This window comes from Eucyclogobius newberryi, unplaced genomic scaffold, assembly GCF_026437365.1.
Source record: "Eucyclogobius newberryi isolate DKJ021-1_F unplaced genomic scaffold, fEucNew1.0.hap1 SCAF_3, whole genome shotgun sequence".
Lineage (NCBI taxonomy): Eukaryota > Metazoa > Chordata > Actinopteri > Gobiiformes > Gobiidae > Eucyclogobius > Eucyclogobius newberryi.
The window spans coordinates 26399496-26413337 of record NW_027315945.1 but is presented as its reverse complement, the minus strand read 5'-3'; the positions used below and the strand labels follow the sequence as shown (position 1 = coordinate 26413337).

The following is a 13842-nucleotide window of genomic DNA, read 5'->3' as shown; positions in this document are numbered from 1 at the left end:
CTTTTATATTGCAACCAGAGGAAAGGTTATGAGTATAATGTTGTGAGTTCAAAGACATTCATTCATTATCTTATGTGTGTTGTGTTGTTGTTGTTGTTGTTGTTCATTAACAACCACCTACAGTGTTTTACGCCATACCGTAAAAAGAAAAAAAAATGGAGAGAGAAAATGGAGAGAGAGAAAGAGCCTTAATCCTGTTGGACACAAAGACACGGTAGAGACAAGACTATGTTCTAGTATGAAAAGGAAGTTTTGGAGTTTGCAATCTCTGGCATAAAGTTCAACAGATTTGTATATGTGACGTACATTTTTTCAGAAATAGTAGCAATTTGTTTTGATTCATAGAAATGAATGTGCAAGATATTCCCATTCCTGACTCTTTAGCTATTGTGCCTATGATTGTGTTCAAACAGAGCCGCCAGTGATGGCTTCTTTATTCCAATAGAGCAGATTTATAGACCCATTCAGCTCTCATAAGTTGAATGGTCTTTAGAACCGAGAAAGCATAAACTCAAAGTCAAAAAAATTTTAAAGAAAGAATTTCGGAGGTATTTAAAGAGTGTTTGATGGGTTATCAAGTTTGGCATAGCGTCTCTCCCTCTCTCCCTCTCTCCCTCCCTCTCCCTCCCTCCCTCTCTCCCCATCTCCCTCTCCCCTTCTCCCCCCCCCCCTCTCTCTCTCTCTCTCTCTCTCTCGCTCGACTGGCTCCGTCCCAAAATTCCGCAGACACTCATAAAGCCCAAATTTAAATGGGGAAAAAGTACTAATACTTTTGAAAATTCTTCAAAAAGTACAAGTCTTTCAAATGTCAAAAGTAATAGCACATGTAATACTGTGAAAGCGATCATAATTAGGTATAACTTGTTGAAATCGGTTGAAGCGTTAAGGAGTTGAAACTGGCTAAGTGGAAAATATAATAATAATAATAATTAAAAAATTGTGACATCACTCACAATACAAGAACATAGTGTCTGTGTGACGTCATCACGCAGACATTCAATAATACAATTGTAAATGGGCATCAACAAAGAATAATCATGTTCACTACATTTGAGTGAAATGGGTTGTCCAACCTGTCCTATGCACTTGAATATCCAAACAGGCTCATCCTTTTATATTCAGTTTGGGTCCATTATTTGTGGTGATTGGGCTGACAGTACTCGTGGGTGTGTGTGGCCCAGGTGTTAGCAGCTGGTTCAACCCACAGCAGTCATTAAGCCCCGAGCTGGAAGGTTAATTCCCCAGCCTCCAGGGGAATAGAGGTGGGAGGCAGAAGGAAAGTGGGGAGGAGGTGGAAGAAAAGGAGGAAGAGGCAATGGGGGGAGCAATGGGAGTCTCAGCACTCAGTTCACGCAAACAGCACTGTCAGCAAGAGTGCAGGCTGGCAGACGGAGCATGAGGAGCGCTAGTGCCGCGGCCTGACAGAGCGAGGGAGGAAGGGAGATGGACGAAGGAGCCGAAGATGAATGGCGTTAGAGAGAAGACGGCGAGGAGCAGGGAAATACAGTAAGAGGGTAAAGAGAATTCATGTCAGGTGGTTGGACAGGCAAAAGGGGTGAGATGAAGAGGACGCAAACAAGCAAGGTAATGGAGCGCACAAAACGGATGGAGGAAGGAGACGGAGAGATACTGTAGAATGGGCTGTGGGAGTGATGAATAGAAGGCGAGGAAGGCTCTGTGAAGTGGCAGTGGAATGGGGGAGGGAAATAGGAGAGAGGCGAGTCCAGGAGGAAGGGAGGCTGACATGAAGAGTTGTTTTGAAAACCTACAGGAAGTCCACTGACAAACCAGTGCAGCAGGAGCAGAGGAGGAACAAGATAAATCACAGAAAGCAATACACACTGTAGTGGAATGCTAAGCTCTATGAGGAAAAGTGAGCTACAATCATATATAGGGGCAGGAAGATGATTGAAATATCAATAATAATGTAAATGTTGTTTTGGAGGAAGAAATGAACCATTTATATTCAAATCTAACGTATCGTTCATAATTTAAAAAAGATTAAAAAGAGCTGATTAAAAATGAAAATGGAAAATAAATAACTTTCCAAAGAAGGGTATAAAGTGACACTTTCACAGTATTATTTATAACTTAATTATTTTTTGGGTCATCAAATAATTTTACATTTATATGATACTCAACTACTACATTTAAATTAATGTTTTAATAGATTTCTGTGGAATTAACATAACATCATCTGAAGAAACTTTGGAGAAAAAGTTGTAAGGTACAAAAGTACACCTTAAGTGCTAGTTTGTCTTGCATATGTAATTTTATTTAGCAGTTGTACAAGTCTGTGTGGGCACCATAAACGGGTTATTTCAATCTTATACTGTATATACAATCTATGGCAAGCCTTTAAGGTATTGTGCACATCGTGTCAAGACCTGGACTCACCAAAGAATCTTCATGGAAAACGTACTTCATTCACAAATGGAATTTGTACCAACACTTTGTTACTGTACGGAATTGTTAAAAAACAATTCTGTCTATATTACATCTGTTTTGTTTTGCAACTAATGACTATTTATGGTTAGATATTATTCTGTTGAATTTTAAAAATAAATGTAAACCATGAAACTAAAACTTCTAACTGAGTTCTAGTTGGAGCAGAGAGGTTTTCATTAACATTAGAAAATATAAATTTTTGCCTTATTGGCTGCTCTGTGTTGACAATGAAACCTCTTTTCTAGTTAACTTGTAAAGACCAATCCACTAATTGTTTTTTGATATGGAACATAAGATACTCCTTTAAATTGGTTGTTGAACTAGATCACAGCGGTAGACCATGGGAAAATGTTTAATACAAAGACATATTTGGGGTAATCCCTGGGTAGTCCCTCCGATAAAAGGCTCATCTTTTAGCTCAGGCCTGTAACCTAATGATCTGATTGGAGCCTCTATTGCCTGCCTCAGTTTGGTTGCCATATCAATGATGCCTCTGCGTTCTAAATCTGAAGACAAGGTCAACATGTTTTTATCCTCCCCCAGGCCAATCTGGCATCCAGTTGACCAGGGAGAAGATCTAACAGTGAAAGGCAGTGAAAGCTTGTAACACTAGAAAATAGACAAAAATAAGAGGACAAGAGCTACATCTGAATATGTACAGTATATACCGAAGGGTGGATTATATTGAGAAAAAATGATAGCGTTTACATTATCCTTATTCATTCAGATGATGTATTTAACAATGCATTAGGAATGTGCTAAAATGTGCCTGTAAATGTCATGTTTTGAGCACAAAATAATGGACCACAAAAGGGCAGAAATGTTTTAGTCAGTTCTGTTATTGCTGTATTTTTTCTGTGTTTCAAGATCAACCATTTCAAGGATTTCAGCTGTTGTCGAGCAAGTAGGCACTTTAAGCATGTTGAACCGAAACAGTAATATGATGAATTTGAAAAACAAAACACCGCATTTTTCAATGTGTTCTTTGCTGGTCCTGTGGAATTCCCTGTCCTTTGTCACAAACAGTCCAATGCCACTTGTGTGTATGCAACATCCACTGATGGATGAAGCAGTGAGAGTCAAGCAGCTGTGAGGTCCAGATTGGGCAGGATTATTTCCACAATCTCAATCATTTAACTCAGCTGCCTAACAAGAGCCTACACACATGGATACTGGGGCAGCCTTTGTGTATTTAACAGCTACATTTAAAGGTTTGTTTGGGTGTCTGTTATCCTTGTGGCAGTCCCAAGCCTAGATAAATATCAAGAAGGCAACAGGTGACTCTTTATGGGAAAATCATTTGAGGTTTAGTTGAATAACTGGTTGATAGTGTTTTAATTTACCAAAATTTGTGTTAGTTGACTTATTATTTCATTTAGATTAACATAAATTATATGAGACAACAACAAAAATGGGAAGATATGGACATTTTGGAGTAAATCATGAGTTTCACCTTAATTACTGTTACTGTTTACTAGTACGTTTCTGTGTGAATATTTTATTGCATTAAATCTTTTTTGCGTGTGCAGTTCTAGTCTTTTGAGTGCAATTTGAGTCAGATAAATGGAGAGACTTAATATATTTACTTGAGTTGACTACAGCCCTACTGTGCGCAAATTGGTATCCACATCTTTGTCAGTAAGCCTTAAGCCATGTTTCTACTTTACCACCACCAAGTGAAAGAGTAAAGGTGTTCTTTATGAGTCCTAAAACAAATAACACTAGTTGCTTAGCACCCAGTTGTTACCTGATAAACAGTAACCTTTATTACGTTGCTTTATTTCTTTATTTATTATGATGACGGACGTTTCAGGTCATATCAAGGCATGATAACGAAGGATGATGACTGTGACTTTTACATGGACATTAAAATGACTGACATTCCCACATAGACTCCAGGAAAGCAGCAGAAGTCTTAACAGGTCCGACCTTTAGCGAGAAGTTGAACTCTTCATCTAACAAATTCCTGTGTGGAGTGGGGAGGTCAGAGGCTGGACAGGATCGCTGAAACAATATTATCTGGTCAGCGAGACAGAGGAGTGGGGTCATCTAATAAGACTCCATCTGAAGAGGTTGTAATGCCAGGGAGGGGAAAGTGCTGACGCCCCTCCTCTGCCACGCGCATCCAATTCCCCCGCACCTCCACCGTGCATGGCTTATATTCATGCTGAGCTGCCCAACACGGCCCACAAACTTTAACGTCCTCTTCACCGCCCCATCTATCACTGCTCTGTGGTGATAGAAGAGTGTCAGGTGTAGTGTGAGGAGGGGGGGGGGGACATGCAAGGCCCATATTGAATTTTGAGGTCAGAAAAGACAATTGTTGTGTGTCCCATTCTCATATTCATAGCCGCACATGCAACCATATGTGCGATGAGCAGCCTCACACAGCACACACACACAGCCACACACACACACAGCCACACACACACACACACACACACACACCCACACACACAGCCACACAGCCACACACACACACACACACACACAGCCACACACACACACACACACACACAGCCACACACACACACAGCCACACACACACACAGCCACACACACACACACACAGCCACACACACACACACACACACACACACAGCCACACACACACACACACACACACAGCCACACACACACACAGCCACACACACACACACATACACACACAGCCACACACACACACAGCCACACACACACACACACACAGCCACACACACACACACACACACACACACACACACAGCCACACACACACACACATTGCAGAGCATCCTGACACAAGCAATTCAATATAAAGATACACAGAGTACGAGCAATAACCTGATCCTGGCAAGAGATGTTATGGGCTTTGACAGGCAGGGCTGAGCCACACAGCACAGACACTTCTCCCTGTGTCACTAACAAAACACAGGGATTACAGGATGAAACCAAGCTAAATCTGGTCCAGCTCAAAATGGGGGTGAAAAACAAGGTTCACATTGAAACAATATTGGATGAATCTGTGGCGCAAAACGAAAGCATTCACACGTTCAGGGCAGGGACACAAATCAGTTTGTTACTTTGAAGATGGCGTACAGAAGTGCATGTGTATTACATGTTATATTATCATTAAACTTGACTGACAAGAAAATGTTAAACTTATAATGGTACATGAATTCATGCATGATCAGTATATGTACATACAAGTATTCATTTTCTACACGGTGTATCAAGAATTACTATGATGATGCTTCTAGTCTCTAGATGGCATGAGTGTTGAGCTCATCCTCAAGACATCACTTTGCTTTACATCATGTTACCAAGAAACAATGTACATTTATATTAAAGTGCAGAAGACACAAATGTAATTTGCAGAGGTACATTTAATGCATGATATTTAAAGCTTGTATAATCAAATGCTATTTTTATTCTGCAGACTGGGACTATGCTTTTTAAATGTCAAATATGAGCTTTGTGTTGAGTTAAGAGCCACAACATAGCACTGCGGGCTATAGTTGGCCTGGTATTTTCTTTAAAATGTGACTCTGTGCGGGATGATGGAGCGTTCAAATTATTCTTTGGTTAATTATGTTTTGTGGTTTTGCTCTGGTTTGGTGCAATGTGCATCAGAACTGGAATATTAAGGTCACTGATCGTGTCCCTGTTTTCGTGTGGCAGTGAACAGATTTTTTTCTTCGATTGAAGAATAATTTTAATTGATTGTAAAGGATAATTTCACATAATAGCCAAAGCAGTTTGAAGTTTAATGATTTGGAATGAAAACATTTCCTGTTGTGGTCCCGTTCAGTTTTAATGGCAGCAACGACCAAAAAGCACAATGTCAGTTCTAAACACATGGCACGGGGAATGATTTAATATGTCGCAGCGAAACCAGTCAAATAAAACTGCGATGTGCCGGTGTTCTCTTTAATTAACGTCAGACTTGCTACAAAATAATGATCACATGCTAAAACGACCTCACATCTTACATTGATGAGACGTGTGAAGTACTAATTTCCAGCTGGACTGAAAAACAGTCAGCTGAACACAACAGAAACGGCTCGAACGCATTATAGCTCTTCCAACAGATGGGTTTAAGGCTTTGTCAAGGTAGAATTTACATCCTGTCGTCCCATTTTCTGAAATCCTCTTTAATTAACATATCAGAGCAGCAAACGAGGCTAAAGCTCTTCTCTGCAAACTGTAATCTGCCCAGTTTGAACTGACCGACCATAGAGCTGAAGATAAGGCCTGCCAACAGAAACACTGGGATAATCCAGTTATACCTGGCTCTGCAGCACACAGTTAAAGGCACTCAGATTGCAAAGTCGTTCTCAAGTGCTGTAGCTTGCATTTTCATTTGACTTAAGTGTGTCAATTTACTTACATTAGTAGAGAGATACAATATCTCACTCACTATGGTATAAGGGTACATGAAGCAGTACTAAATCACATTAGATCTGAGTATCGAATCCCCCATCAGAGGACGTTCCATTCAAACTAGACATTTTGATCCAAGCCTAACCTTAAAGTTAAATGGCAGCACTTCATCCCATTTTGTATACTTTTCTTTCCATTGGCCCTGTCCCTTGAACAGATCCCTCTCACCTCATTCCTTCCTTGCCTTGCTTTGGGTCTCTGTGATGTGGTGTCACAGAGCAGGGCAGGGTGGTGGTGCTTCTCCCAAAGCCCCAGAGGAGCGGCAGGGAAAGTTGAACGCTCCAACAGATGGAGCCTATTGTGTGTGGCAGAGTGTTTGTGCGTGTGTGTTTAAGCCTGTGCTTGTATTGTACTGCAGGCCTGTGTGTGGGATGGGGGAGGGGGCCATGGTGGTTTAACACAAGATGTTTGAAAGCTGTTCAGCTGACAGTGTGTCACATGGCTGCCTGGTTAATAGAGTCTCCTGGAATGTTCTGTCCTGCCGTTTTAATGAACCCTGAGCCAAAAGGCCTAATGAAGCATGCTCTGTTTGCCCAAACAGTCCTTGAGTCTGACCCACCCGACCCACACCACTCCCACGCAACTTCAGAAGGTCTCCATGGTGACGCTCTATAAAGTCCATTGGGCTCTAAAGCTGGAGCTGGACTGGCAGTGCGCTCTTAGCACAAAGCATGTCAGCGCATATGCAGCATGTTTAAATATGGAGGTGCTTTCGCCTTTTGAATGGGTTCATTCTTATAACTTCATTGTCTTGTTACTCTGACAAGAAAGGCCATTTAGAAAAGCACCTCTAGCTCACAAAGAAAAATATTTTTAACGAGCTCCTTCAGTATTCTAAAGGATCCATAGTTGCCGCTTAGAACACAAGTGTGCTGCAATTTTAAAATGTTTTGTATAAGCCAAGCCATAGCCTCATTATTCAATAAATGAAAACTATAGCCTTAGTTGTGCATATGAGAGAGGCTGTGTGTCCCGGTGTGTGCATGAGTAAGTGTGTGTGTGTGTTAAGTATGAGTTAAGGACTAATAAAGTGCAAGGCACCTAATTAAATAGTCTTTGTTTATGTTCTATAGCAGTGGTATAAACTCAGCAGGAACAATATGGGCTCGTACACCAGGTCACAGTGCTCTCATTTGAGTAACTACAGACAAAAGCTATGAGAGGGAAGGGGGCAATCAACTTCAAAAGAAATTCTGCTTAATTGCACAAGTGTGAGAAAGCCAAGACACCGAAAGGAGAAGAAGCTGCTTACCCCGGGCACATTACTAATTCAGAACACTGTTGTGCCTCTTCTTAGTGCTTAAGTAAATAATATTTCCCTTGGGAAGACAAGAGATGATACAATAATATAAAGTAATTTTCTCATTGCATCTTGACACAAACAGTTAACAAAACAATTCGGGACCTGAGATTATGCTTTCTGTTGCCTTACTTTGCTGTGTTATACTATTAAAACAACCTTAGACATGGAAGAGTTCCTTTACTGAGGGAGACTCTGAGCACCTCAGTGCACACAGGGACGACTGGACTTTTTTAATTATAAGTGAATCAGCCCTCCACTACTCCCTGACATCCTCCTTGCAGAAAACAGCCTGAGAAACCTGAATGGGCAATCAGTGCTGTTCCGCCTTTGCATTCCTGAATCCTGCGCTCTAATGGTGCCATTCATTATAAGCCTTATTAAAATAAACACAGACTTTATGATATAATAACAAATAAGGCCTGCATATACTGTCGTAATGGCCTGAAATTAAAAGTGCCATGGAACACTACATTACCTCTGTAACCCGGCTCTCCCACACACATGCACACACTCCCACCCTAAACTCTGATAGAGTAATCAAGGTTATTTAAATGAGTGTGCAGGCTGCATAAACAGTGAAAATGGTAAAGAACATGGCTGAACGTGTCTTTGCATCCGTAAACTGAAGGCGGTGAGGGAGGCTGGCCTGGTGGGTGGTGTAGGCCCATACTTTGCTGTAAGCAAATGTTCATAATATGTTCAAGACCCACAAGGTTGGAAGAATATGTAAATAGTCTCTATAGTCATCTCAGATACAGATATTAAACCAAATAAATGATATCCTTTCTTTCCAGCCAATGTAGTAGGTGCAGTTAAAACTTTTCTAAAAGGCACAAATTATGTTTATTTAATGTTTTTTTTCAAATAAGGATTTTAAAAATCAGTGTGACTTTTTACTGCCATCAATAATAATATCAAATGTGCTTAATTTGTTTATCAAGTACTTTGAAAAGGTTTAGCTAAACATTGTGCTAATCATTGCATGAAAGGATTAGCTCTGTGGCCACACAGAATGGAAAAAGTATTGAATATTCATCTTCTACCACCATTGTTCTCAGTCTTACAATGGCCAGTTAGTTACAGTGTCCTGACAGTGAACGAGTCACATATCAAAGTACGCATTGAGTAACCTGATGCTCTGAAGATGGAAACGTTTTATTGATTTTGGCCTTTATTGTCAGCCTGGTCATGTGCAACAAACTGGCCTAGGGTGCAATTTGATCCTGGGGCTGTTCCACAGTAAGTTGTGTAGCCAGGCAGGTGTGGTGCCGCATAAAAAGTTCATTAAAAATGAAATAGCATGTTGTGTATGTAGCTGTATAGACTAGTTTTCAGTGTCAGGTTTCACCATGTTGCAATGGACCCATCAGACTTCAGACCAGTAATAATAAAACCTTTCCTAGATTATAGAGTCAAATAACAATTGAGTCACTGTTATGTCCCAAATATTGATCTGGTGAACATTGTGGACCTGCATTCAAGTACTGGACATGAAACTCAGGAGTGAATATGAGGTCACATCTCCTATTGGAGGAGTTTTTTTCCCCTCAAGTTGAGAAGACTCAAGCGGAGCCGCACCACTGGAATAACTGGTGCAAAGACCTCAAACAAAACCACTATAAAGTATATAGTATAAAGTATATAAGGACACAGACAAACTTAGTTACATGTTATACAAAATCGACTTTTAAGAGCTTTTAAACAAGGTCATGTTTTCCCTTCTCATTTACCCTCTCAAACTTGTATTAGGAGGTCTGTATGTACATATGTAGTTTTTAACCAGAAGTTACTGAACTAGTTTTAGAATACTGCGATTTGAAATTCCTCGGGTGTTATCAATTATATCAGACAAAAATATATTATGTCTTCTTTAAAATGTAGTTATTGGTCAGTTTAGTTAATGTCTACTGTTTAGTTTGAAATTAGCTGTATACCGTCATTTCCATGATTCTTACAGACTTGGGTTTTGATGTGTAGATCAAAAAGGGTGTCAGAGGATTCGACGAGCCGAATTTGAGATTTAGTGCGATGTGCCTTCATGGATTCGAGAGGCCCCTCAGTGCCACAAGATGACATTCTTATGCAATTCATTGGATTATTGATTACAAGTTATGGGAATGTGGAGAAGCGTGGGACTGTAGCCTGTTTAGTATCAATGAACTGAGGCTCAGGCCCTGGTCAGACCCATAAACTGTTAGGGATCATCTCAAAATGGGTTGAAGCTGAAAAGACTTAATATTTTTCGTCTTGGGGGGGGGGTTGAACCTACATTTCGTCTTTCTGTTGCTTTGAAGCTTCAATACATCGTTGTGGCAGTAATTGTTTTGAAATGCTAAAAAACTATCAGCAACGAGCATTAGGCCAACATTAGGCGGCGAGTGCGTGCGCGGAGCACGGGAAGCGCTCATGGCAAGCGCTGTGCTCATGGCGAGCGCTGCACCGCGCCGTGGCCAGCGCGGGGAGCGGGGCGGGCATCGCCATCGCCAACGCGGCTGGTGCAGAAATGTTGGAGAGTGCTTTCTCACAAAAGCACGTGTCCTGCTTCTGTCACTCTGACAGCACGTCTAAAGTCCAAACGCAGGCAATTGACAATTACAGGTTTTGACAAGAAACATTAGTTTCTCACTCTCTCATCCTCTTGAGACTATCTCAATGTGGTCATCTCACAGTTTCGGTTGAATGGGATGTGTCGTAGGGCCCCTAGGGCCCGTGACCATGTGGATTAAGTAAACAAACATGCGCGACAGGTGACATTATTTGGAGAGTTCTACTTCTAACTTCTAAATATAAACTTACCAAAGGATGTTCAGGGATGTTCGCTAGAGGTGAGCAGGGTCCAATCAAGCTACTATTGTTTTATCAACGCGTAAATTTATTGTTTTATTAATTATTATTATTATTAATTTTATGTGAAGCCAGTCTTAAGTCTTTTGGGGGGGAGGGGGTCCAGAGAGAGACGAAAAAAAAATAAGTCTTTTCAGCTTCAACCCATTTTGAGAAGATCCCTTATCCCATAAAGGATAAAACTGTCTTTTTTAACACCATGTGACTTTGTGTGTGAATTTGAAATGTTGAATATCATTAGATTAAATAACATCACAAGCATTATATATTGATAACAAGCAGTTTAAGTCAAATGTTGGGCTCTTCATTAGCATAATGTGTATGTGCACCTATATATTTTTTGGCCTCGAAGAATAATTGTTGATTGTTTCTGAATAGTTTTAGCATCTTGCCCTTTCCTTAGAATCAGATTTGCTTTTGATATTTTGGGACTCAAAACATTCCCAAAAAAGGTTTAATGCCCAGAAACATCACCAAAAAACAACAACAACAACAACAACAACAACAACAACAACAAAACATCTTAAAGTATTCTGATGGTCAGCATGATTCACAATTGAGATTCGTCTAATCTTTTCACTGTTATGGAATCTGTCTGTAATTGTAGTTTTAAAACAAATCTCAACTGCATCATTACTCTTTTAGTCGACACTGCGGATCCACTGCACGGAGAACTTCCACTGTGGAGCGAGAATCAGGGCTATTTCACTGTGTTTTATTGTAGTGTGAAAGTGCATTGGGGACAGCTATTGGATGAATCAACGATCCCAAATTGAACTAATTGCACTGTTGCCTGCCCAATGGACCCAGACGTGGACTCGGGAGAGCGCGGAGAGGAGAGCGCAGAGTACATTACTGAATGAGAGTAATTGCTAGCACCTGTGCCTAGTCGGTTGACTCTACGGGGAATTTTCGCCCGACACTAAAGAGCAAAGGCTGCGAGCATATGGGTGTGGCAACGGGAGCCTGCGTTTCCTCTCATTCCCATTCACATCCAGAGAAATGGAGGGTGACGGCACGGCTTTGGGTTCAGGCGGACAGACCACATGGATTTTGGGTTGAAACGTTACAAAAAATCTGCTTCCAATTACAGCTCCATTCGCTTTTACTCACCTGAAACACAATATTGCAGCGAGGCAACAGTTCATGAATGGCTTTAATGTGTTTTAGCGTGGCCTGTCGCAATTGGTGGATATCATTTAAGAAACTTCTTCCAGACCTATAAGCAGTTGCGTGTGAGCTTACACGACACGAGACAGACTAAAGCAACCCAGCTTTAGAAGTGGATGATCTAGTATAAAAGATATTTGTCGATGATCAAGAATGTGTGTCAAAATAGTCAAGTATTAAGATCACTTTTTTGACTGCTGCATGTCAAAAACTAGAATGCTGTTGCTTTTATTTTGAAGTATCTTATTGATATCATATTTTTACATAAAGTCTACAGTAAACACAACAAGGGAAGGTTTGGCTAAAGTGCAAGAAGAGTAAAGTGAAGCGAGTGTTGATCTGAGCGGGGCCTCCAGGCCAGAGCCATGATCTCTGTGTCTCAGTGTAGACTCCACACAAGCAGCAGAATATGTCGGCCCTGCATCTGTGCTCTCTGTGGCTCCCACAGGCCAACATGGTGTACATATAAAAAACATGACATAAACTAATACTATACTGACTTTGTTCTCATTAAAAACTCCAAAGAACTTTCCTCTGTGCACAGGCAACACTAAGTTTATATTTAGAACTTGTAGCCATTGTTATTATAAGTGAGGCAAGTCTTCAGAATCACAAGGTGTAATTGTGCATGCTTAGAATGTAGGGAGAAAATGGAGGACGCTCATTGCATTCAACTACTTTCTGTACACGCATTATCTAACAATGTTTATTGTATTTGCTTACTCTACTTTGTCACACACCAACCATCTGTTCAACTTTCCTGTGACATAAACCTGTGTCCTCACCTTAGAGCTACATCTGCTGTGCAGGTTGGTTTAGCCTGTACCTGTCCTTTGTTTTCTTTCACTCTTTCTCTTGTGATCTCACCTTCATAAATGTTACACCTTCTGCTCGAACCTTTATTAAGGTTAATGCATCTCCCTGGGGCTAAGATGTGCCTCATCTTATGTGCAAGACATAACAAAGAACACACCATCTGTAGAGTTTGGAGTGTGTTTGTGCCCATATATCAGAGGCCACGCAGCCATCCCCTATGGCCTATTGTTTTGGAAGAGGATGACTCTTGTTCTCCTCCCTTGGATGCTGGGGAATAGCCCACAGTCTGGCTAATATTTAACTAATGACTCTGCCAGACCTGAGCCATCTCTGCAGTGACTCCACCGAAGTGTAGCTGCAGTGTGAAATAGAATGTGTAGGGATGGGGCCGCACAGTATCTGGGGAAAGGGCTATGGGAGAAAATAACTGTTGGAAAGCCCATAAAGGAGTTGTGAGTGAGTGAGGGAGAGATGGATGCACTGTGTTGTGTGGGAGGCCAATGAGTCCAGGAGTCTCCGAGAATGCCATATGCTACCTTGAGGCAGAAATAATCAAAAAAAGAGAAAAGAGAATGGCTGGTTTCCCTCAGCACTTTTATTATGTGTCCGGCCTTCACATTTCTTATCAAAACGCTTCGGTGTTATCTATAGAGAAATGGGAGAAGGGGCTGAGAGAGCCAGCGGAAGGGAACCAAATACAAGACATAATTAGATAATGAGGGCTGTGTTTGTCAAAAGCTGAGTACAAAGGGAAAACGGCAATTTGGACAGCCTTAATAATAAAAGTGCGAGAAATGTAGGGGCTGTGGAGAAAGTGTTGGGGGCACATAGAAATGAGA

General features: G+C 41.0%; 1 protein-coding gene across 1 annotated transcript in view; it reads right to left on the bottom strand.

Annotated features, from left to right (window-relative positions):
• nphs1 (NPHS1 adhesion molecule, nephrin) overlaps positions 1–10654 on the bottom strand; it is a 50444-nt gene extending 39790 nt beyond the window's left edge. The window contains exons 1-3 of the mRNA XM_072461478.1: positions 10569–10654; positions 6658–6722; positions 5262–5348 (exon numbers count right to left, since the gene is read on the bottom strand). Coding sequence (XP_072317579.1) covers positions 5262–5348; positions 6658–6722; positions 10569–10654 — 238 coding nt within the window. The remainder of the gene's footprint in view (positions 1–5261; positions 5349–6657; positions 6723–10568) is intronic.
• Between the last annotated feature and the right edge of the window lie 3188 nt (positions 10655–13842).